The 25,387-nt window shown below is 41.9% G+C and overlaps 1 protein-coding gene across 1 annotated transcript in view; it reads left to right on the top strand.

The window, feature by feature from the left end:
- PKP1 (plakophilin 1) overlaps nucleotides 1-25,387 on the top strand; it is a 101,430-nt gene that overhangs the window by 45,357 nt on the left and 30,686 nt on the right. The window contains exons 5-6 of the mRNA XM_077295390.1: nucleotides 14,119-14,326; nucleotides 20,221-20,398. Coding sequence (XP_077151505.1) covers nucleotides 14,119-14,326; nucleotides 20,221-20,398 — 386 coding nt within the window. The remainder of the gene's footprint in view (nucleotides 1-14,118; nucleotides 14,327-20,220; nucleotides 20,399-25,387) is intronic.

Below are 25,387 nucleotides of genomic sequence, written 5' to 3'. Positions count from 1 at the left end.
CCCCCCCCCCCCCCAAAGAAATTTATGAATAGCTGGTTTTTGGTCATTCTGCCTCACAAAAATCAGAATAAAAAGCGATCAAAAAATGTCACGTCCCTGAAAATTGTACCAATAAAAACTGCAAGTCGTCCTGCAAAAAACAAGACCTCACATGACTCTGTGGACCAAAATATGGAAAGATTATAGCTCTCAAAATGTGAGTGAGTGACAGCTGCCAATCATTAAAAGAACCCCGCTATAAATAGTAAATCAAACCCCCTTCATCACCCCCTTAGTTAGGCAAAAATAATAAAATGAAAAAATATATATTTATTTCCATTTTTCCCATTAGGTTTAGGGTTAGGGTTGGGGCTACAGTTAGGGTAAGGGCTATATTTAGGGTTGGGGCTACTGTTAGGGTTGGGGCTAAAGTTAGGGTTATGGTTTAGATTACATTTACGGTTGGGATTAGGGTTGGGGGTGTGGTAAGGGTTATGGTTGTAATTAGGGTTAGGGGTGTGTTGGAGTTAGGGTTGTGGTTAGGGTTGGGATTAGGGTTATGGGTGTGTTGGGGCTAGGGGTGTGGTTGGGATTAGGGTTAGGGGCATGTTGGGGTTAGGGGTGTGGTTAGGGTTATGGTTAGGGTTGGGATTAGGGTTAGGCGTGTGTTTGGGTTAGGGCCTCAAAATTTGGGGCTTTCCACTGTTTAGGCACATCAGGGGCTCTCCAAAAGCGAAATAGCATCCAATCTCAATTCCAGCCAATTCTGCATTGAAAAAGTAAAACAGTGCTCCTTCCCCACCGAGCTCTGCCGTGCACCCAAACAGGGGTTTACCCCAACATATGGGGTATCAGTGTACTCAGAACAAATTGGACAACAACTTTTGGGGTCAAATTTCTCTTGTTACCCTTCAGAAAATAAAAATTTGGGAGCTAAAATATCATTTTTGTGGGAAAAATGATATTTTAATTTCACGGCTCTGGTTATAAACTGTAGTGAAACACTTGGGGGTTCAAAGTTCTCACAATATATCTAGATAAGTTCCTTGGGGGTCTAGTTTCCAATATGGGGTCACTTGTAGGGGGTTTCTACTGTTTAGGTACATCAGGGGCTCTGCAAATGTGACGCCTGCAGACCAATCCATCTAAGTCTGCATTCCAAACGGCGCTCCTTCCCTTCCGAGCTCTGCCATGCACCCAAACGGTGGTTCCCCCCCACATATTGGGTATCAGCGTACTCAGGACAAATTGGACATCAACTTTTGGAAAAAAAATTTTGGGGAAAAAAATAATTTTTATTTTCACGGCTCTGTGTTATAAACTGTAGTGAGACACATCTCACACATTCAAAGTTCTCACAACACATCTAGATACGTTCCTTGGGGGTCAATTTTCCAATATGGGGTCACTTGTGGGGGGTTTTAATGTTTAGGCACATCAGGGGCTCTCCAAACGTGACATGGCGTCCTATCTCAATTCCAGTCAATTTTGCATTGAAAAGTCAAACGGCGCTCTTTCCCTTCCAAGCTCTGCCATGCGCACAAACAGTGGTTTACTCCCACATATGGGGTATCAACCTACTCAGGACAAATTGTACAACAACTTTTGGGGTCCAATTTCTCCTGTTACCCTTGGTAAAATAAAACAAATTGGAGCTGAAGTAAATTTTTTGTGAAAAAAAGTTAAATGTTCATTTTTTTTTAAACATTCCAAAAATTCCTGTTAAACACCTGAAGGGTTAATAAACTTCTTGAATGTGGATTTGAGCACCTTGAGGGGTTCAGTTTTTAGAATGGTGTCACACTTGGGTATTTTCTATCATATAGACCACTTAAAGTGACTTCACATGTGATGTGGTCCCTAAAAAAATGGCGTTGTAAAGATGAGAAATTGCTGGTCAACTTTTAACCCTTATAACTCCCTAACAAAAAAAATTTTGGTTTCAAAATTGTGCTGATGTAAAGTAGACATGTGGGAAATGTTACTTATTAAGTATTTTGTGTGACATATCTCTGTGATTTAAGGGCATAAAAATTCAAATTTGGAAAATTGCGAAATTTTCAAAATTTTCACCAAATTTCAGTTTTTTTCAAGAAATTTTACCACTATCTGAAGTACAATATGTCATGAGAAAACAGTGTCAGAATCATCAGGATCCGTTGAAGCGTTCCAGAGTTATAACCTCATAAAAGGACAGTAGTCAGAATTGTAAAAATTGGCCCTGTCATTAACGTGCAAACCACCCTTTGGGGTTAAGGAGTTAACGGTTGTTCTCCACTACTTGGACAAACCCTTCTCAATCTTTATGTTTCCCCCTTTTAAAATAATAAAACTTATACTCACCTCCAGTGTTTGCACTGTTCCAGCTCTGTCAGCAATGACTCTCATTCCATACTTTTTTTATCACATATACCCGGAGGAAGAGAGAGAGCAGCAGCTCTCACTTCCTCTGGATGTAAGTGATTTTTCTGAAGGCAGGAAGATAGAAATAGCCACTGATTGGCTGTTATGCGACTGCTGGGAACGGCTTTAGGTAAATATAGCTATTGTCATTTTAAAAAGGAAAAAAATACGTAATGAGAAAGGATTGTCCGAATAGTGGACAATCCTTTTGAGAATGCGTACCATCTTTTTCCTGTGGGCTGCCCTAAGCCTCATCGTATTAGAAGAAAGATCTTTAGTAACTGTGCTGTAACAAACTTTGTATCTGTGTGTCCATAGCATAATCAGAACAGATACAAGTGAAAAATTAAGGCTCCAGGTCAAAGCTGTAAGCAAAGATCTTAAAATCTGCGTCTGTTAAATAAAGTTGCTGAATGCGGATTTGGCCATGCACAAAATGTAATACTAAGATGGCAGGATGCTTAAAGAGGTTGTCCACTACTTTTTCCTTAGGAAAGGTAAAAAATAATTATCTTCTTTTTATTAAGATAATAATTCTAAATTCATAGTTAAAGTGGTTGTCCACTACTTTTTCATTGATGATCTATCCTTACGATAGGTCATCAATGTCTGATTGGTGGCTGCAGTAGGGTATTGCACATTCACCTACTATTGATCGGAATAGTCGGCGGGTGTATAGTACCCTGCCGCAGCCACTATTAGAAGACGGAGCAGCTTCACAATCGAGCAGGTCCAGCATGCAAAACCCCAGCCGAACAGCTGCTCTCGGTGTCTGCAGCCGCCGGCCAGAACTGCTCGATTGTGAAGCTGCTCCGTCTTCTAATAGTGGCTGCGGCAGGGTACTATACACCCGCCGACTATTCTGATCAATAGTAGATGAATGTGCAATACCCTACGGCAGCCACCGAGCCACCAAGGATAGATCATCAATGAAAAAGCAGTGGACAACCTCTTTTAACTATGAATGTAGTATTATTCTCTTAATAAAAAGAGAATTATTTTTTTAATAATGCTTCCTCTCAAATGAAATGTCACCACAGTATTGCTTATAGTTTAAATCAGGATTTTACGTTACAAGTATTTAAAGATAAATTGTCAATATTTTTTTTTTTTTACATCGGGATCTGTATTATAAAAAAAAACAAACAACAAAACATGAAGTCTTGCAGTTTTCACGCTGGTCACTGGGACTTTTTTTTAGACACTTACTTCTTGTCATTCAGGAAGAACTTTCAGAAAGCTCTTTATCATTAGAGACAGGCAGGGCCGGACTGGCCATCTGGCAAAAACCAAAAGGGCCTGTCTGCTTGTGGGCTGCCTTATCTGCTATGTTGTTAACATAATTGGTGTTCTCAAGACACCCATAAGAGTTGTGATGGAGCACAAAGTCGCTGACTCCATCACTTACCCCAGCAGGCCACAGGTATCATTAGAAATATTGGTCTTGTAGTAAATCTTCCTTTCCTCCATACAGGGTAATATTAGTAATATATCCCATCTGGTTCCTGGGGACAGGGACAACATGGGCCTGTGTGATTTCAAATGTCAGGACTGAATTTCAGCCCCAGTCCGTACCTGGATACAGGATTACAATAACGGATAACATTAAGAGCACATCTACTAGACATAATAGGATAGGTGATTTCATATTTCTTTCTCTTTCCCCTCCTTTCCCAATGACCTTTGCGCGAGCTCATTATGTGCTTCAATAAAAAAGATAGGATCAGAGTCTGTTCATTGCTACTATTGAACTTGTGAATTTTCCTTAAAGCACACGAAATTTGAGAATTTTCTTCTGTGAAAATTGCATTTTTAAAATGTTTTTTACTGCCTTTCTGGCATATGATGTGCCATATGATGTAGGTGAGCATACATAATTTCTAGAAGATGATGGCTATGCTACATATCCAGCATCTGCCTCCAATAGCAGCCAGTGAAGTTGAGCTCACTAAAGCCTAAAATGCGGCTGTCAATCTCTGGCAACAACATTTGTGGGAAGGGGTGCAATTTCCGTTGCAGAACCTTTAAGGAATAATAGGATCTCAATATTATTTAAAACCAAAAAAGAGATAGACCTCTAAGAATTAACTTTTATTGATATAAAGTAAAAATCAATTTTTGCTTAAAAATGGTGCAATACAAAAATATGCGGGCCACCAGGTAATGCCATGCGCCCAAACAGTGGTTTACCCCAACATATTAAGAGGAAATATCCAGCATGGAAGCAGGTAATAAAATGTCCAATTTTATTGAAGAAATAAATCACATCCATAAAAACATGGTAAGTGCAGTTCTGGTCATAGTGGATACAACCGACATGTTTCAGCCCCGATGAGCCTTATTCATGGTTGTTTAGAAAGTCAGACTTACCTGCTTTCATAGAAAGAATACTTGCGAAAACAATCAGCATGGCAAATACGTGACTGTATAACAATCAATCATAATAATGAATAGCCAGCTAAATAGAAAGGACTAACTAAATATGGACTAGTCGCTGAACAAGACACAAAAGGGAAAATGTGGCTAAAAAAGCCACACAAAAAAAACGACCAAATGCAGTCCATAGATGTATAAAAAGGCAAATACTTTATTTGTAAATAATAAAGACAGACAGCACGACAGGTAAGGGAACAGCATGCAATACAGATATCCAAGAAATTAGCAACGGTAAAAACATGCACAGGTGTGCACACATACAGGGACCCACCAAAAATAAATACCAATATAAAGTAACCACCATTAGCAAAATTGCAATATAGGAGGAGGTGCCTAGAAAAAGTACACAGAAAATCACTAGGTAAATAATGCTCTGAAAAAGCAGAGTAACCTTACAATTAAGTAAAAAAGACATGCACATTAACAACTATACCTATATGATGACAGGCACCGGAATGGGGGTTCCTGGATGTGTGCACACACCCCAACGCACGTTTCGGATCTTATCCTTCCTCAGGGGCAATGATAAATGATGTCAAAAAGCCGGTTTAAATAGTCGGCAGCGGCGGAAGTACGTCTCAACAAAAACCGGAAGTAAATACATTTGTTGAGACGTACTTCCGCCTCTGATGTTTCTGAAAAAAGTTATTTTGTTCCTTCCACATTGCTTCAATTTCTGTGAAGCACGTGAAGGGTTAATAAGCTTCTTGAATGTGGTTTTGAGCACCTTGAGGGGTGCAGTTTTTAGAATGTTGTCACTTTTGGGTATTTTCTGTCATGTAGACCCCTCAAAATGACTTCAAATGTGAGGTGGTCCCTAAAAAAAATTGGTTTTGTAAATTTTGTTGTAAAAATGAGAAATTGATGGTCAACTTTTAACCCTTATAACTTCCTAACAAAAGAAAAATTTTTGTTTCAAAAATTGTGCTGATGTAAAGGAGACATGTGGGAAATGTTATTTATTAATTCTTTTGTGTGACATATCTCTCTAATTTAAGGGCATCAAAATTAAAAGTTTTAAAATTGCTAAATTTTCGCCAAGTTAAAATTTTTTACACTATTAAACACAAGTCATATCAAAGAAATGTCACCACTATCTTGAAGTACAATATGTCACGAGAAAACATTCTCAGAATCAGCAGGATCCGTTGAAGCGTTCCAGAGTTATAACCTCATAAAGTGACAGTGGTCAGAATTGTAATAATTGGCCTGGTCATTAAGTACAAAATTGTCTCTGTCACTAAGGGGGTTAAGGAAGTTAGAAAGGTTAAAAATGTAATAGTAATTTTTCATTATTCCAACCACATTTAGAAATCCTATTTTTTTTTAGGATCATGTGTCCGGTTGCCATTTTACTAAATAAATATATATACTGTATATACACACACATACGTATACATGGCGGGAGCCATGGTGGGAGCCATTTTAAGGGTTTCTTCTGGTGAGAGCCATGTCACTATTGCAGAGCCTTTATGCTACCAGTAACATGGATGCCTCATTTCTATTAACAGGTGACAGACCCGAGTGGGGATGTGTTTTTTTGTGGGTTGAATTGAAGCTCTTATCGGTGGCATTTTGGGGTACAGAACATTTTGGATCAGTTCACATTTATCATGTGCTCTAAGCTCACCAATTACATCACGTTTTCTATCTAAATATCTGAGATACATGTTTCAGATGAAACCCCTGACTGATCCTCTCACTACTGAGGCAGCAGAGTTACTCCAGACACTGCTTGGCCTCTGTTCAGCAGACAAGGTGACATTTTTAGCTATACCATTCCAATTTACTTTTGTCTTTTTGATCACTTTTCATTCTATGTTTTGTTCAACTGTATGACGAGAACACAATTTTTGCTATTTTGTTTTCTGTGTTCACTGAGAGGGTTAAATAATGTGACAGTTTTATAGATCAGGTCATTCAGGTCATCAAGTCATGGATCTGATGCCACACAAAAGGTCACTACTCACTATGGCATATGATTTTTTTCTCACACCCTTTGATTTCGAAGTGAAATCTCAGCATGCTGTGATTTTTTTACTCACACTAAATACAGCTGAGAAAAAATATGCAGGTCTGCACTGCCTCATTGAATAACATTGATTTGAGTGCAATACCATTTTTTAATTGGATTGCACTGGTCCAATTTATACGGTGGTGTGAGTGCACCCATACAGCAATTTTATTTCCCCCAAGTCTGTACATGGAAAACATTGGATATGTGCAATACCCTATATACTATCATTGACCCCAGGTGCGATCCAATGTTTTGTCAGACTGCACTTGAACCGAAAATACGGTTGTCTGCAGGAGCCCTTAGAGTTTCAATTTGAAAGGAAAACAGTTATATGATATGAAAAAATAGAGGCTGCCCTCTCTAAGGTTTGGGAACTTTGCTGTGGTTCACCCTTCACTGTTTACCTCTGACATCCTTAGGTCCTACCTGGCCATGAAATTTAGTGGTAGAATATAAGGATCAATAAGCCTTAGCCAAGTGTCTTTCTAACATCCTACAATGTCTTTTGGTCCAAATTTGGCAATGTACAAGGATTTGTATGATCGTTTGCACAGTTATTTGTGTAATTTCTTCTATATTTATTTTTAGAGTTATTCCACTATATTCTTGTAAATGATAAATCAGTGTTAAATGTTCTCTGAACATCAAAACCACATAAGCAAAGTATTGTTTAAACCCCTACATGACGGGTGACTTTCTGTTTTTACGCCTTCTTATTTTCCTCCCGTTCTTCTGGGTAGGAAATCAGAGATATAACTTTTTAATTTTTCCATGAGCAAAGCATATGAGGACTTATTTTTTTTGAAGGACTAGTTTCTTGAATTATTCTATTTGTTTTTATAAATCACGTATTAGAAATTCTACCACTGTTACAGTTAGTATGATTATTTCAGTCGTGAAAAAGAAATTCCAACATTTTTGAAAAAAAAAAAAAATCAGTCATCTTTTTCTGAAATCCGTAATAGTTTCATTTATCCATTGATGACACTGTGTGAGGGCATGTTTTTGTATGGCAAGCTGACATTTTTATTGATACAATTTTGAGGTAGATATAAACATTTGATTGCTTCTTATGGCATTTTTGTAAAAAGTTGTGGCTACCAAAAAAAATAATGAAATTTGGGTATTTATTTCTACTTTATGGCTTTTACCATTCAGAATAATTAATTTTGTATTTTATTAGCTTTTTATACATAATGATACCAAATGTTTAATGAACTTTAGATTTTTGTTATGTTTTAAAAAACTTTTTTTACTTTACATTTTTAGTTCACTGTATTCATCTTAGCATAGCAGCACTTTAGCATTCTAGTATGTGCTAAAATTCATGATCTCACAAAAAGCTGAACCACAGGCTGATGTTCATAGGTTAACAGATTCTGAAAAATCCAAAGGTAAAACGCCCTGCAGATTACCTGCAGATTTACTGTGGATTTACCGCTGTTTTTTACACTGACGGAGGGAGTGAAGGCAAAGGGTATAAACAATGTTCAACAATAGTAAACTTATCGGTCCGGCGACTTCAGAGTGAGGAGTCTCAGATGCGCACGGTGGTGCCGACACGGTCAGCACATGATGGAAACGATTCAGGCTTGTAGGCGTCAGTGGAACGGTTCCTGGCGATGACGGAGAGCCCTTGATGTCTGTCCTGGGGTCCTGAGTAGCAGGGAAAAGAGCATTCCTGTGCTTTGATGGGACTGGGCAAAGGCCGGCAGAAGTAAGTGGGTGAGTAAGGGTAAAGTTCTCGATAAGTCACTTTCTTTTAGGCAACACACTCGTGTTATACAGGGGCCCGAGACGTGTAGTGGCTTGAGCAGTAGGGGCAAAGGGCGGAAGACGGTTCTCCGGTCACAGTCATTGTAGGGTGCAGCCGGGACAATGTAGCACGGCCCTGCGCTGTCACGGTTCTCAGAGGATGGAGCACCTAAATTCCCCTGCTGCACGCTGCATCTTCCCGCCAAGTCTGCCTGTCGTTTTGTGTGCTCTGCCCTTTGTATCCTCACTCCACCCCCTGCTGTCATGTGCAAAGGTCGGTCTGGGTCTCTAAGCTTTACCCCAGACAACAAAGTGTGTGAGTGAAAGTCCCGACAGTTCTGCCCTGGCGTGAAAAAGGTACCGCCGATCTAGGCTCTCTTCTTGCATTCCCCCTCCCCTTTTGCTTGCTATTCCACGGGCGAGAGATCTGACAGCCTGCTGGACCTTGGACAACTTGTTGCCAAATAAATTGATCCTGATTGTATCTATTTGGGGTATCCCGGCTGTAGCCCGCTCAGAGCGCCTTAAGTCAGAAGAGGTAGTTGAATCAGGTTGAGTAATCGAGTCAGTATGTATAGACAAGGGTGGGGACACGCCCATTTCCACAAGAACTATCATTTCAGGAGCCTCACCTGCTTTAGGAATCTGTCCCACTTCCGAATCTTCAGGCAACTCATCTTTGCAGTCAACAACAAGAGAAGGGGGTATTTCAGAAGCACTATTCTCTTCTTCAATTTGGTTGGGATCTCTTGACATACAAGGATGTAGCATATTTTGATGGACTACTCGAGTGGGGGCATCTTTTTCTCCTTCAGGTTGGATTTCATAGAAGGGCCCTTCTGAGCTGATTCTTTGCTTTACTCGATACAGGGTTTTTTCCCACCGGTATTACAGTTTGTCCTTTGGATGCTTGTCTCGAACCAACGCTCGGTCTCCAGCCTGGAGAGCTGTCCCTCTCAGAGAAGCTGTCTCTGGATGATCGAGTTCCTGGAACCTGGTCTGCACTAAGCGATGCAGCGTCTGCAGCTGATGACGATGTTCTCAGACCCGGGTGGACAACCCGTCCGTGAGTAGTCCTTCTCTGGGTCCAGTTCTAACTCAGTGATTTCTCTTCCTGGCTGGCCAAAGAGTAGGAAATAGGGTGTGTATCCAGTGGTGCGATGTACTCGATTGTTATATACCCACGCCAACTCGGCTACAAATTCAGGCCACCGGGCCTTTCGGGCTTCTTCTAGCGTTCTTAACATTTGGATAAGAGTTCGATTGAACAACTCACAAGCTCCATTTCCCTGAGGGTGATACGGCATCGTCCAGCACCTTGATCAGAGTGGATTCTCTTTGGGCAGCCATACACTTGGATTAAATTTTTACAGATGGCATGTGCTGCGGACTCGGCAGTTCGGTCAAGTGTCGGGGTCACAATGGCAAACTTGAAATGGCCAATAATTGCTAGACAATGCTCGTATCCCTGGTGGGCCGGACCTATAGTAAGATAATCTATCATCAACACTTGCAGAGGTGCGGACATCATGATGGTTTGTGTAGGAGCTCTTTGCTCCGGCGGCTTAGCTAATTCATAGTTTCTGCATTTCCGACAGGCCTCTTCTACGGCGGCTTTTAAATGAGGATGGTAAACCAGCTTTTGTAAAAACTGAAAGGCCTTCTTTAGACCAAAGTGAGCTCCTCTATTGGGTGCCTCTTTAGCTATCTTGAGCAACTGCATTTCGGCGATGACCACCTGCCAGGTGACTCCCAGTTCCCGTTGTAACTGGATCTTCCGGTATAATAGCCCATTCTTCAATTGAAGTCTTTCCCACTGTCGTATGATTTATAGAGCCCCCGGGACAAAGTGTCCCTCTCTCTTCGGCTGGGTAATTGATTTAGAGTCACCCACTGGCTCATTTGGGCAAGCTCCTCATCTTCTTGTTGTATCCAGACCTAGTCATCCCAGGACTGCCCAAGAATGCTTTCCCAAATAGCTGCCTGTACCTGATCCTGTGTAGCTGCCAACGTCCTGGCAGTATCCCCGGAACTCAGGAACCTCTTGTGTCTCTAACACTCTGTCCCGATTGGGTCCAGGTCTTTCATGGGACACTCTGGATAGGGCGTCAGCGTGAGTATTCTCATCTCCCCTCTTGTAGGTGATCTCATATCGGAATTTTGCCATCCGAGCCACCCAGCATTGCTCCAGGGCTCTGAGTTTCACATTTTCTAGGTGGGCCAAAGGGTTATTATCAGTGTGGACTAAGATGTCAGAGCAGGACAAATATTCCACAAACTTCTCAGTCATGGCCCACACTAATGCCAACAGCTCCAGTTTGAATGAACTTTAGTTTTCTGGATTCCGTTCGGAGTCATGCAAGGATCTACTCACGTAAAAAAATCACCTGCTCTTTTCCGTGTTGAATCTGACACAGATCCGAGTCCAGGCAGGCTTCCATCGGTGTGGAGGATAAATGGCTGGGAGAAATCTGCATAGGCTAACTCCATTGCTTCAGTTAAAGCCATCTTCAATTCTCAAAACGCTTTCTCTTGTTGCTCTCCCCACTGGACAGTCTTATTTTTCACGACAGACAGCACCCCTTTCAGTAGTTCCAGCAGCAGGTTCACAATGCGAGTAAAGTTCTTCATGAATCGCCGATAATATCCAATGAGACCCAGGAAGGCCCGTACATCTTTCACGTTCTTTGGGATGGGCCAATCTTGGACTGCGGCAATTTTCTCACGGGACGGTCTCACCCCGTCTGCAGAGACAACATGTCCTCAACAAGTACTCAAACTGGGTGCGGAATACATGAAATTTCTGAGGCTTTACTTTCAACCCGTGTCTTTGAAGATGACTCAGCACCTATTCTACTTTTTGCAGATGTTCCTCGAACGTGGCAGCATACACGGTAATATCATCTAGATAGAAGAGAGTGGCCTCGAAGTTCAAATCACCTAGGCACATCTCCATGAGTCGTTGGAACGTACCAGGAGCATTAGCCAGTCCGAACGGCATCCGGTTGAATTCATTCAGGCCCATAGGGAGTATGAAGCCCGTCCTGCTCAGACATAGGTATTTGCGAATAACCACCGTCGAGATCCAACGACAAGAAGAATTTTGCGCTCCCCAGCGCAGACAACGATTCCTCTCTCCTGGGTAAGCACGAAGCACCTAAATTCCCCTGCTGCGTGCTGCATCTTCCCACCAAGTCTGCCTGCCGTTTCACGCACTCTGGCCTTTTTATCCTCACTCCGCCCCTGCTGTCAAGTGCAAAGGTCGGTCCGGGTCTCTAAGCTTTCCCCCAGACAACAAAGGTGACAGTCCTGACAGTCCCGGCTCAAGCTTTTAAAAGGTAACCCCGATCCTGGCTTTCTTCTTGCACAGGCATAGGGACTTTCAGTGGGCTCTCGGCTGATATGGCAAACCAAGGCACTCAGTTATCATGTCAAGGGAAGGAGATGAGAGTTGGTAGCTCTGTAGAATGGTGCGCCCTGATTGACCACAATCCTTAAATATCTTTGTTGGAGATTGTCTGCAGTATTTAAGGTGTTAACAGTGATTGGCACTTGCTAGCGCCATCTTCTACTGTTGAAGGCAGATGTGGACTTTGTAACACAGACATCTGCCGAGTATGTTGCCAGCTCATGATACCCAAGGAGCAGACATTGGACATACCAGTACGTCCATTCTCTATATGTCACGGGTATGTCAGAATCTTCAAACAGTCGCACTGCGTCTAGCTGCAGAAGGTATCTGCATTTGGCTTTGCAGATACCTTCTTAACCCTGCTGACTCTTTGACCCAGTGGCAACCTTTTTCCAGTTCTAGTTGACACACCTGGACCGGGATGTTTATAGACTCCTAGCCTGTTGCTGGGAGTTGCCGGTGATACTTCCATTTCACCCTGTTGAGGCTTGGAGCTATAGCAGTCGGAGATCTTCCTCTTTGGTGTTGCTGGATGATGTCTGTGTTACATCTGAGTCTTCTCAAGAAAAATGTTCCCCTTGTTTGTCTACCCCAGCTGTCTTTAGTGGACAGGGTGGACTTTAGATCTGCCTAGAGGTCTCCACTCCCCCTTCCCTATTGTTGGGCTATCTTCCCTTCATCCCTTCATGTTGCACTTAGTCTTTCCTACATTGTGCATGTCACTATAAAGGGTTAATGCACTGTATCCTTAAAGGGCCACTGTCACCCCCTCCAGCCGTTATAAACTAAAAGAGCCACCTTGTGCAGCAGTAATGCTGCAGTCTAACAAGGTGGCTCTTTTAGTTTTTGATTCAGTTATTCCCTCAATAAAGCGTTTTAAAATTTGCCCTAAATACCTGTCCTTAGACCTGGAGGCGGTCCGAAGCCTCCTCTGTGAATCTCCCAACGGCCGTAACTATTCTCTTCTGGGGATGTGGTCACCGCCCCCTTCGCGCTGTTTCTTCTTAAATCCGGCGCCTGCGCTGTGCGTGCCTGCCTGGTGCAGGCGCAGTCTTCATTGTCCTTCATAGCTCAGATCCAGGGTGCCTGACTGCGCCTGTGTGGGCAGTGCGGCCACCCTGTTGCTGAATCCCCGCCCCGCACTGTGTTATTCATTATGCACAGTGCGGGGCTGGGGTTCCCGGGCATGCGCACTGCGCTGTTCAGATGCTCCCCCGGTCCCCCGCCTTCCAGCGTTGCCGGAATATACAGGTTTCCTTGCCAGCGTTTGAAATGAAGCAGCCGCAAATAACAACGCTGGAAGGCGGGGGAGCTGGGGGAGCGTCTGAACAGCGCAGTGCGCATGCCCAGAAACCCCAGCCCCGCACTGTGCATAATGAATAACACAGTGCGGGGCGGGGATTCAGCAACAGGGTGGCCGCACTGCCGGCACAGGCGCAGTCAGGCACCCTGCATCTGACCTATGACGGACAATGAAGACTGCGCCTGTCCCAGGCAGGCACGCACAGTGCAGGAGCTGGATTTAAGAAAAACAGCGCAAAGGGGGTGGCGACCACATCCCCAGAAGAGAAGAGTGACGGCCGTTGGGAGATTCGCAGAGGAGGCTTCGGACTGCCTCCAGGTCTAAGGACAGGTATTTAGGGCAAATTTTAAAACGCTTTATTGAGGGAATAACTGAATCAAAAACTAAAAGAGCCACCTTGTTAGACTGCAGCATTACTGCTGCACAAGGTGGCTCTTTTAGTTTATAACGGCTGGAGGGGGTGACAGTGGCCCTTTAAGCTGTAAGTTCAACAAAACAATTTTCAAAATAATAATAATAAAAAAAATAATGTTTTATGTCGCCATATTTTAAGACTAAAACATTTTTTTTTATTTCTCTGATAATGGAAATGCAGAAAGTCATTTTTTATAGGGTCACTTCTAATCGTACCATTTTGGGGTATATTGATTCTGGCATCATTTTTTTCCTCTACAGGGTTCACCAAGCTGGATAATTCCATTAAATTCAACCTACAATCATTTTTTTAGTTTAGAAACATTAATAATTTTAAATAATTATACTTCACATCAGTATTAATTTATTTATTTGTTTTTTTTTTCTTCTTCTTCTCAGATTAACCAATATAATGGCATACAAAAGCTAATAAACCTCTTCAAAAGTCCCAATCAAAATGTGCAGCTAGCCGCTGCAGGAGCTGTAAGGAATCTCGTATTCAAAAACAACACAAATAAGCTGGAGACTAGCCGACAAGGAGGTGTCTATGAGGCTGTTAGCCTTTTACGGAGGAGTCCAAATCAGGAGATTCAAAAGCAAATAACAGGTAAATAGATGTATTCTATTTGTATGTTAGCATGCGCATAAATGATGATTTGAATTCATTTGCATAAAGCCTCATTCATACTTGTTTAGTGTTTTTCATCAGTATTCGTACAGCAAAAACAGGAGTGAAGCTTAAAGGTACCTTCACACTCAGCAACTTTACAACGAGAACGACAACGATCCGTGACGTTGCAGCATCCTGGATAGCGATCTCGTGTTTGACACGCAGCAGCGATCTGGATCCCGCTGTGATATCGCTGGTCGGAGCTAGAAGTCCAGAACTTTATTTGGTCGTCAGGTCGGCGTGTATCGTCATGTTTGACAGCAAAAGCAACGATGTCAGCAATGTTTTGCATGGAGCTAACGACCTGTGAGAATGATAAGTGAGTCACCGTTACGTCACAGGATCGCTCCTGCATCGTTGTGGAGCTGCTGTGTTTGACGTCTCTACAGCGACCTAAACAGCGACGCTGCAGCGATCGGATCGTTGTCTATATCGCTGCAGCGTCGCTGAGTGTGACGGTACCTTAAGATTGTAAATATCTGGACCTCTCGAATGATACATCTCCTTTACTAAGAACTTATTGAACAGAAACTGCTTTAATTATGTGACCATTCTGTAACCGCTTATTGAAGGATGCAGCAGTGCTTGGTTAGTGAAATCTTGTGTTTTCACAGCAAGGGTGTGGGGGGCATCCATACATGGAGAATCCCATAACCTAAAAGTTGCTAAAAAGTTTGATTCTTTATGGGGACACTAGGTATGCTCATGGCCATTATTGATTATATATTTAGAAAATGTACCAGTCTCTGGCTGTCTGCTGATTTCTTAAATAAAAAGGCAGCAAAAAAGTCAGGAGAGGTACTCTAGAAGTCAGGAGACATAGTGTAAGGGTACCGTCTCACAGTGGCACTTTGATCGCTACGACGGTACGATCCGTGACGTTCCAGCGATATCCTTACGATATCGCTGTGTCTGACACGCAGCATCGATCAGGGACCCCGCTGAGAATCGTACGTCGTAGCAGATCGTTTGGAACTTTATTTTGTCGCTGGATCTCCCGCTGTCATCGCTGGATCGGTGTGTGTGACACCGATCCAGCGATGTGTTCGCTTGTAACCAGGGTAAACATCGGGTTACTAAGCGCAGGGCCGCGCTTAGTAACCCGATGTTTACCCTGGTTACCATCGTAAATGTAAAAAAAAACAAACAGTACATACTCACATTCCGGTGTCACGTCCCTCGCCATCTGCTTCCCGCACAGACTGTGAGCGTCACCGCTGTGCTGTGCCTTACGGCCGGCACGCACAGTCAGTGCGGGAAGCTGACGGCGAGGGACGTGGCAGACACCGGAATGTGAGTATGTAGTGTTTTTGGTTTTTTTACATTTACAATGGTAACCAGGGTAAACATCGGGTTACTAAGCGTGGCCCTGCGCTTAGTAACCCGATGTTTATCCTGGTTACCCGGGGACTTCGGCATCGTTGGTCGCCGGAGAGCTGTCTGTGTGACAGCTCTCCAGCGACCACACAGCGACTTACCAACGATCACGGCCAGGTCGTATCGCTGGTCGTGATCGTTGGTAAATCGTTTAGTGTAACGGTACCCTTAGAGTCAGGAGACGTTATCTAAGAGACAGGAGATGTAGTCTTTGATATGGAAATTTACACTCCTAGCAGAGATCTGGTCTTTACTGGTGATTTGAATAAAAGGAAATTCATTTGGAATTGAAGTTACAATTAAAAAAAGGATAAATAAGAGATAAAAAAGTGCTTGGACATCCAAGGAATTGAGAGACAGAAAGATTTGGTTCATCATCTTGAATTAAGATTGACCTATGTTTATGGTCATGAAGGGTCATAGAGGGATAGTCCTCAATGAATGTAATGTTACGTAAATCCTAGGGTGCCAACCTCTGCGGCAAGGCAGGGATCTACAGAGAGATTTATAAGGACTAATAGGCTCCTTCTGTAACTGTTTTTGTTGGCTTACTTATCCATTTCTGTGGTACTGGAAATTTATCAATTCTATATTTGTGATGTATAGGTTTTCTGCAAGTGTCTCTGAACACTAGAACACTGTACCACAATTACAGAGTCTGCTAAATCTTCCTGATAGTCTTTTGCAGTCAAGCGGGGGGTTCTGATTTGCCTCTCTAGCAATCCTATGAGCAACTCTCAATGAAATTTTGCTTGGTCTTCCAGATATTATCTTGACCTCCACTGTTCCTGTTAAATGCATTCCTTAATTACATTCTAAACTGAGGAAAAGGCAACTTGACAACGTTTTTCTATCTTTTTATGGCCTTCTCTTGCTTTGTGTGCCTCTAGCATTTTCATTTTCAGAGTGCAAGACGGCTGTTTTGAAAAACCCATGGCTGCTGTTTTTTGGCACAAGTTTAGAGAAGGCTGGGTTATTATAAAGCTGGGAAATTTCCATCGCCTTACCTTTCCTAACGATGATAGCGAAGAAGCCATAACCTTAACAGGCTAATTACGATCTGAAACCTTGGTCAAAGTTATCTGAGCACACAAATCTCCAAGGTTGATCAAACTTTTGCATTGACCCATTTTTTTTTATTTTTAAAATGTAAAAGATGAAAATATATATTTTTTTGCCTAAAATACAAAGGAAATGTGTCATCTTTAGGCCTTTTAGAGATATTTCATCTTCAACTTGCAATAACATTAATTTTGACCAGGGGTACCCAAACTTTCACATGCTACTGTATATTATAGCTTCTCCAGTTGTGGGCTTCTCTGGTTAGAATCATAGAATCATAGAATTGTAGACTTGGAAGGGACCTCCTGGGTCATCTGGTACAACCCCCTGCTCAAAGCAGGATACACTAAATCATCCCAGACAGATGTCTGTCCAGCCTCTGTTTGAAAACTTCCATGGAAGGAGAACTCACCACCGCTTGTGGCAGCCTGTTCCACTCATTGATCACCCTGTCAAAAATTTTTTTCTAATATCTAATCTGTGTCTCCTCCCATTCAGTTTCATCCCATTTCTTCTAGTCTTTCCTTGCGCAAATGAGAATAGAAATGATCCTTCTACAATGTGACCGCCCTTGAGATATTTGTAGACAGCTATTAAGTCTCCTCTCAGTCTTTTTTTTTTGTAAACTAAACATTCCCAAATCCTGTAACTGTTGAGCATGCGCAGATGTTTTTTCTACAATTAATGGGTTATGTGTGTGGAGCCTGAGCAGCACTCATAAACTGCTGTAAGTAGTGCTCATATTACTGCCCCAAAAGGAAATTGGAGAGTTTATGTGAGGGATCATTGTGTTTTCTAGCTGTCTGCCTGTGCTATTGCTGAGAACCCACAGTGAGCACTTCTTAAATGACTGACTGTTGACTTGTAAGTGCTGCAGAATATGTTGGTGCTATATAAAAAAAAAAAATATTATTAATTATTATTACTTGAATTGTGCATGCCCCAGTCAGATAGTTTTGTTCTATAAAGCTGACTGGTTAAACAGTACAATCCAGCCATCATATACAGTCACAGAAGATGCAATCATTATCGGTTCTTGGCAATATTGTAGGCACAGAGCTGCATAGAACAATGTGTCTGCTCAGAAAGCAAAATCTTATTGTTCATCTGAAGGAGACAGACAGCACAGTTCTGCCTGCACTATTGTGGAGGACTGATAATGACCACATATATGGGTGCAGCACAGTGGCTCAGTGGTTAGCACTGCAGCCTTGCTGCGCTGGAGTCCTGGGTTCAAATCCCACCAAGGACAACATCTGCAAGGAGTTTGTATGTTCTCCCTGTGTTTGCGTGGGTTTCCTCTGGGTTCTCTGGTTTCCTCCCACATTCCAAAGACATACTGATAGGGAATTTAGATTGTGAGCCCCATCGGGGACAGCGTTGATAATGTGTGCAAAACTGTAAAGCGCTGCGGAATATGTTAGCGCTATATAAAAAATAAAGATTATTTTTATTATATACTGTGACTGTGTGTGATGGCTGGCTTATACTGTGTAGCCAGATAGCTGTATAGAAGAATGCTGTCTGACTGGAGTATGGAAAGTACAAACCACTCACCATCACGGAAGAAGTGATCACTCACTGTCACGGAAGAACTGCTTACACCCTATGCTGCCAATAAAAATAATCTTCTCATCTATTCTGTAAATCTACTCTATATATCTATGGTAAGCAAACCCACATAGAAATGGCAAACAACCACTTATAGGCTATGTGGCCACAAAGAAAATACAGATTTCCAGGCAGAATCAGAGATTTATTTATACAAGGTAGAGGTACTTGTTCACTGCAAGAATAAATCAATTCTGCTGCTATACATTCAGAGCTTTTCTGCCAGGTAACTTTCTGGTTAACAATATGTGCATAGGATATATCAATAGTATTAAAGAGCATGTGTTGTGTTTTTGTCAAAGTGATGAAAATGGTGTGCCACCTGACTCATTCTTGCACGTTTATTGTGCAAAATGGGTCAGGAGATTTCTAGGACTCTTCCAGGACCTAGTTACAGTCATGGCCGAAGTGTTTGCACTCTTGAAAGTGTTCCAGGAAATGACGTATTTCTTCCAGAAAATTATTCCAATTACACATGTTTTGTTATACACATTTATTTCCTTTGTGTGTATTGGAACAACACATAAAATAGAGAAAAAAGGGCAAATTGAACATAATTTCACACAAAACCCCAAAATGGGCTGGACAAAATTCTTGTCACCTTTCCAAAATTGTGGGTAAACAACTTTGTTTCAAGCATGTGATGCTCGCTCAAACTCCCTGTTGGCAAGTAACAGGTGTGGGCAATATGAAAATCACACCTGAAACCAGATAAAAAAGGGAGAAGTTGACTCAGTCTTTGCATTGTGTGTCTGTTTGTGCCACACTAAGCATGGAAAACAGAAAGAGAAGAGAACTGTTTGAGGACTTGAGAATGAAAAATGTTGAAAAATATCAACAATCTTAAGTTACAAGTCCATCTTCAGAGATCTTGATGTTCCCTTATCCACAGTGCACAACATAATCAAGAAGTGTACAACCTATAGCTAATCTTCAAGGACGTGGATGGCAAAGAAATATTGATGAAAGGTTGCAATGTATGATAGTCCGGATGGTGGATAAGCAGTGCCAAGCAAATTCCAAAGAAATTCAAGCTGTCCTGCAGGCTCAGGATGTATCAGTGTCAGCGCGAACTATCCGTCGACATTCGAGTAAAATGAAACGCTATGACGGGAGACCGAGGAAAAGACCACTGTTGACATGGAGACCTAAAAAAGCTAGACTGCAGTTTTCAAAATTGTACATGAGTAAGCCAAAATCCTTCTGGGAAATGTCTCGTGGACAGATGAGACCAAAATAAAGGTTTTTAGTGAAGCACATCATTCTGTTTTCTGAAAATGGGATGAAGCCTACAAACAAAAGAACACAGTACCCACAGTCAAATATGGTGGGGGTTAAAAGATGTTTTGGGATTGTTTTGCTGCCTCTAGCACTGGGTGCCTTGACAGTGTGCATGGCATCATGAAAGCTGAAGATTGCCAAAGGATTTTTGGTTGCAAGGTAGTTCACAATGTCAAAACAGCTGGGTTTGTGTCCTAGGTCATGGGACATCCAGCAGGACAATGACTCAAACATACTTCACGAAGCACCTAAAAGGTGAGGTGAGTATAAGTTGTTTTTGTTGTTGTTTTTCTCATCTTACATTGTCTTCAAACACCAGAACATATTAAGAGAAATTCAATTTTCAGAGAATAAGTTCTCTACTAATCAAACTTCCTTGGAAAATCCATGCCATTTGGCAAATTTGAATTTTGTCAACGACCTAATTCGGAGGCTGTGGAATGTTTTGTAATATTTTACCACCACTGCTTTAAAAATATGTAATTCCCTGTTTCATACAGGTTTGCTTTGGAATTTATCATCCACTGATGAGCTGAAGAAGGAACTAGTTAATGAAGCTCTTCCTGTATTGAATGAATGTGTTGTGGTTCCATTTTCTGGTTGGACAAAGAATACAGTGTCTGCTCAGAAGAGTTCAATGGACCCTGAAATATTCTTTAATGCAACTGGATGTTTAAGGTAAGAGATGTATAAACAGTTTGCTTGTATAAGCACACTTACAATTTATTCATTCAATTAGTTGTTCATAGTAAGCCCATAGTAGCCCATGGCCCTCCTCTCCGCACAACTTATTAAGACATGTGGATGTCATAACAGGTGTTTACTTGAAATGTTTATTGATCAGAATAGACAGTTGTTGGAAAGAGTACCTCCAGTTCGGAAGAAAATAACTTGTATTCATGGTTGTCCTTTAATGTGAATGGACACTTTGTACTGCTAGATGTCATAGAGGGGAAAAAAGGATGACAGCTAGGGATGATTGAATTGATTAGATCAAAATCAAATTGAAGTTGAATTTTATGAAATTTGTAGATCCTGAAAAATTCAAACAATCTGTGTCTCGATTCAAGCGAAATGCCAAAAAGATACCTGTCACCTTTTTACACATTGCAGAACTTTGCATTTGTAACAGAAGGCTGGCATGATCTCAGGTGTGAATACACAGATTTTCCCATAATTCCTTTCAACTATCACATTACAATGTATAGTGCAGCCAATCAGGAGGACCTATCATAGCCTGTATAAAAACCTATGCAGGGAATGCAGCAGCCATTTTTGAGTGATTTTAGGATGAGAGAGTAAATCAGAGCTGACAATTCAGCAATAGAGGTTGGAAGAAAAAGCCCTAAAACATTGGACAAATACTGCAGACAGTAATATGATGACTAACTGCTGCAGTGAAGATAAATAGCAGTCTACAAATAATACAGTCAATTGAGTTGAGAGAGAGCGATAGGAGAGATGCAAGGCTTAGTGTGATTGATCAGTGATATGGTCATAAACTTTTTTCTGAATTCTCAAACCACTAAAAAGCAGAAGAAAAACAGCAGATTAGTTTTTATAGTTCAAAAAAATGACAATGTCTAAGACAATGTGCTTACTTGACACAATTGACTGTACTCAGTTTTTGCATTCCTCGTGCAAATGTTTTGTGGAAGGAATAATTGTTCTTTTAAAAATAAAACACAAAATTCCCTAAATTCCACACATGTGCATACCAGATACATTTTTTGCACACCTGTTTTACTAGAAAAATGTCACACCCAAACATGCCACACTAATACAGCTCTCTGTTGTAAGTGTTTTGGTCATGCAGCTACCAGGCATTTTTGTAATTTTTTTGGAAGTGGGTTGAACATACAACATTTAACGTAAAAACCACCAAAAGAGATAGTGAAGTGGCAACATGATAATAGTATAAAACAAATTAATGATTTTATTAGGATATCAAATAGCGTAAAAAGAGTACAAATATATCTCACTATAAATAACCATATATATAATACTCAACAGAGGTGAAAAAAACAACCCTGTTGCTCATGGACAGAAAATGGCTAACAACAGAGAAAATCGAAAATGTGACTCATATTCCTGACACTGCTAATTTTCAGGGATATTGACCGGTCTAAATATATAAAGATGTAATATCATATAGCAAATATCCCACATGATGTAAATCTACAAGGCCGCTACACATCACCCACCGTAAATATACATGATAATTTGATCCACCATAGATCATGCCCAAAATAAGGCACCAGTAAGCTCAATCTCATGAGACATGCTTAATATAAATAGAGGCATCAGTTACCTGCGGCCATCGCAGTATAGGGACAATGATCACAAGGCTGCACCTCGACGCGCGTTTCGCTGTACACACAGCTTCGTCGGGAGGTAGACAGTATTGTGTATAGCATCTCTTTATATAGTGGCTATAATTACCCGAGTGTCTGCAGCTGTAACGGCGCATCCCCGGCATGTTGCCACTCGGTGATGAGAGCGGCGCTCAAGGATCGCGTCTTCCGGACACATGATCTGGTCAGCTGACTGGACCCGTAACCATGTCAACGCGATACCTGTATAGAGCACCGGCACTCACACCGAATAGCAGCGCATGCGCAGGTCGCGCACAAGCCTGCAAATACAATAACTAAAAGATATATATATCCCAGAAATAATGATAAATAGAATCAAAATAGAATTGGGCCATTGTACAAAAACATCATATGTGAGGATATCTATAATTAACTATATTTAACAACCCTATACCTAACATTTAACATTAAAAGCCGCAGCCGTCCAGGCAGGATACCTATCGAATGCAGGCTACAATTGGCCTCCTTTTGCCTCTGGCAAGTGAGAAAGAAGCAAGGACATTGTGAAATATATACAAAATACAAGAAAGGAGGGGGTCAGGTGGAGGAGGTTAAGAACAAAGTACACTAACCTGCCATGGTTATGCTGCCAGAATAACCACGTTTGCAGAGCCTGCAGTACTTGTCATGCACCATTCGTAATCCCGGCTTCCAGGTTCAGGGGTTAGCTGGTCACATGGAGTGTCACGTGATGCTGATGTCACCACAGGTCCTCCGTCTTTCAGGTTGTACAGGATGACTGATAGTCTGCTGGATCTGTGCTGCACCAAGTCGCTCACCCAGAGAGGTGTAAATTGCAAGGAAGGAAAAGTACGGCTGATTAGGGCGCTCAGACCAAGACAGACACTCGTTCTAGATAGAAAAGAAACTTCTTTACTTGGTCATTATCTCCTCACAAAGCTTTTCGGTGTTGAATCTGCCTTCATCAGGTGAAATATGTGTGGAATATATGGCACATCACTTGTTTCAATCACAGCAAGATAGTGTTACCTCTGACAGCGACACAATGAGTTTGATATATTGTTCTACACAAATTAGTCTGCCTGATCACAAATGACAACAATAGATGATTTTTGGAACTTTTTTTGCTATTTTAAAACATATGAACAGTTTTTCAGTGCACTATGTTATTAAATGGGCTGTTGGTTATTATTGGATTACCATCAGTTTCTATTGTGTGGTCTATTTATTTAGATCTCCCCCCCACATGAACTGCTAGGACCTTATCTGAAAGGTATTAGTCATCTGTGCTTTAAGGCTGAGTCACACATAATGATATCGTTAACGATATCGTTGCAACGTCACGCTTTTGGTGACTTTGCAACGATCCCGCTAACGATCTCGTTATGTGTGACAGCGACCAACGATTAGGCCCCTGCTGGGAGATCGTTGTTCATTGGGGAATGATCAGGACCATTTTTTGGTCGCTGATCACCCGCTGTCATCGCTGGATCGGCGTGTGTGACGCCGATCCAGCGATGTGTTCACTTGTAACCAGGGTAAATATCGGGTTACTATGGCAGGGCCGCGCTTAGTAACCCGATATTTACCCTGGTTACCATTGTAAAAGTAAAAAAAAAACAGTACATACTCACATTCTGATGTCTGTCACGTCCCCCGGCGTCCACAGGGTTAAAACTGCTTTCGGCAGGAGCGCTGCTAATGCACGCGCTGCTGCCGAGAGCTTCCCTGCACTGAGTGTGTCAGCGCTGACACATTCAGTGCAGATAAGCTCTCGGCAGCAGCGCGTGCATTAGCAGCGCTCTTGCCGAAAGCAGTTTTAACCCTGTGGATGCCGGCGGGGGACGTGACAGACATCAGAATGTGAGTATGTAGTGTTTTTTTTTTTTACTTTTACAATGGCAACCAGGGTAAATATCGGGTTACTAAGAGCGGCCCTGTACTTAGTAACCCGATGTTTACCCTGGTTACCCGGGTGCTGCAGGGGGACTTCGGCATCGTTGAAGACAGTTTCAACGATGCTGAAGTCGTTCCCCTGATCGTTGGTCGCTGGAGAGAGCTGTCTGTGTGACAGCTCCCCAGCGACCACACAACGACTTACCAACGATCACGGCCAGGTCGTATCGCTGGTCGTGATCGTTGGTAAGTCGTTTAGTGTGACATAGGCTTTACTCCCAGCACTTTCTAATCAAGCAGGAGGTTAGACCTAGAGATGAGGGCTGTCTGATATTGTACATCACACACACTGAGAAACCTGCTTTAAGCTAAGGTGATCACATGTTCATCTGAGTGTTTCTGTCTGCTTATAATTGGTCAATGTATACAAGAGGACAAATGTGCATTAGAGGCCAAATATTTTGATTGCTAATATGTCCACAAATGAAAGGTAAAATTGAAAAAAGTTTTATTGCACTCTGCAGCAAATATTACATTGTGAGTCCAACCTAACATGAAAAATGTGATACAAAGTCTTTTTTTCCCTACCTTTTTATTATTCTTTGCTGTTTTTTGTTTGGATAATGAATATAAGAGTTGGAGGTTTTCATTGCACAGCCTGCCATTTGTAAGCACAAGTGTAATAGGAATTCCTGGGTGAATGATGATGTGGCAGATGTGAGCATGTTGCCTACCTTGGAAGCTTAGTTTCGAGATCTGAAGGAGAGATCCACAACAAAGAAAGTCATTAACAATTGTGAGAGGTGCATGCTGAAGAGTTTGGGATTAGTGGGGAAGACATGGAGAGTCGGGAATAGTGCCGAACCTTGTAGCTCCCAATGCAAAATCTTCAACAAGACACCCAATTATCACAGGTATTTAATAGTAATAATCTTTTCATATGGGGCAAAGGAACAGGGCTCTCCTCTATTTGTGTCTGCCCTTGCTGCACATGTTCTAGTTATTATATTTACATCCCTGGTGAAAAATGTTTAAAGATGAGCAGGCAAGTTAATTTAGTAAGGGGGAGTGGAAAGGAGTCTAAGAAAATAAAGGCCATTCCTGTTTCTGTACTTCCAAGCAAAATTACCATATGATGATGCAAGGGTCTCAGTGTTCAAAATGGCAACCCTAGTGGATGTCACTTTTCATAGCAGCCGAGAGAACAACCCAGCTACTGGTTGGGTAAGTGGGTAATGTGGGTAGGGTAAGAGCTCGTGTATCTGACTGTATTATCGTTCCGAGTGCAAACACTGGATTGCACCCAGACTCATTTTCAGTCTCTGACAGAGGAAATCATCCAAAAGAATTGGATCACACAATGCTGACACTCTGATCGGTGTAATTTGCATAATTGATCTAATTTTCTCGGATGGCAAAAAATACACTTGTCAGC

This window comes from Ranitomeya variabilis, chromosome 3, assembly GCF_051348905.1.
Source record: "Ranitomeya variabilis isolate aRanVar5 chromosome 3, aRanVar5.hap1, whole genome shotgun sequence".
Classification (NCBI taxonomy): domain Eukaryota; kingdom Metazoa; phylum Chordata; class Amphibia; order Anura; family Dendrobatidae; genus Ranitomeya; species Ranitomeya variabilis.
This window is presented reverse-complemented; position numbering and strand designations above follow the sequence as displayed.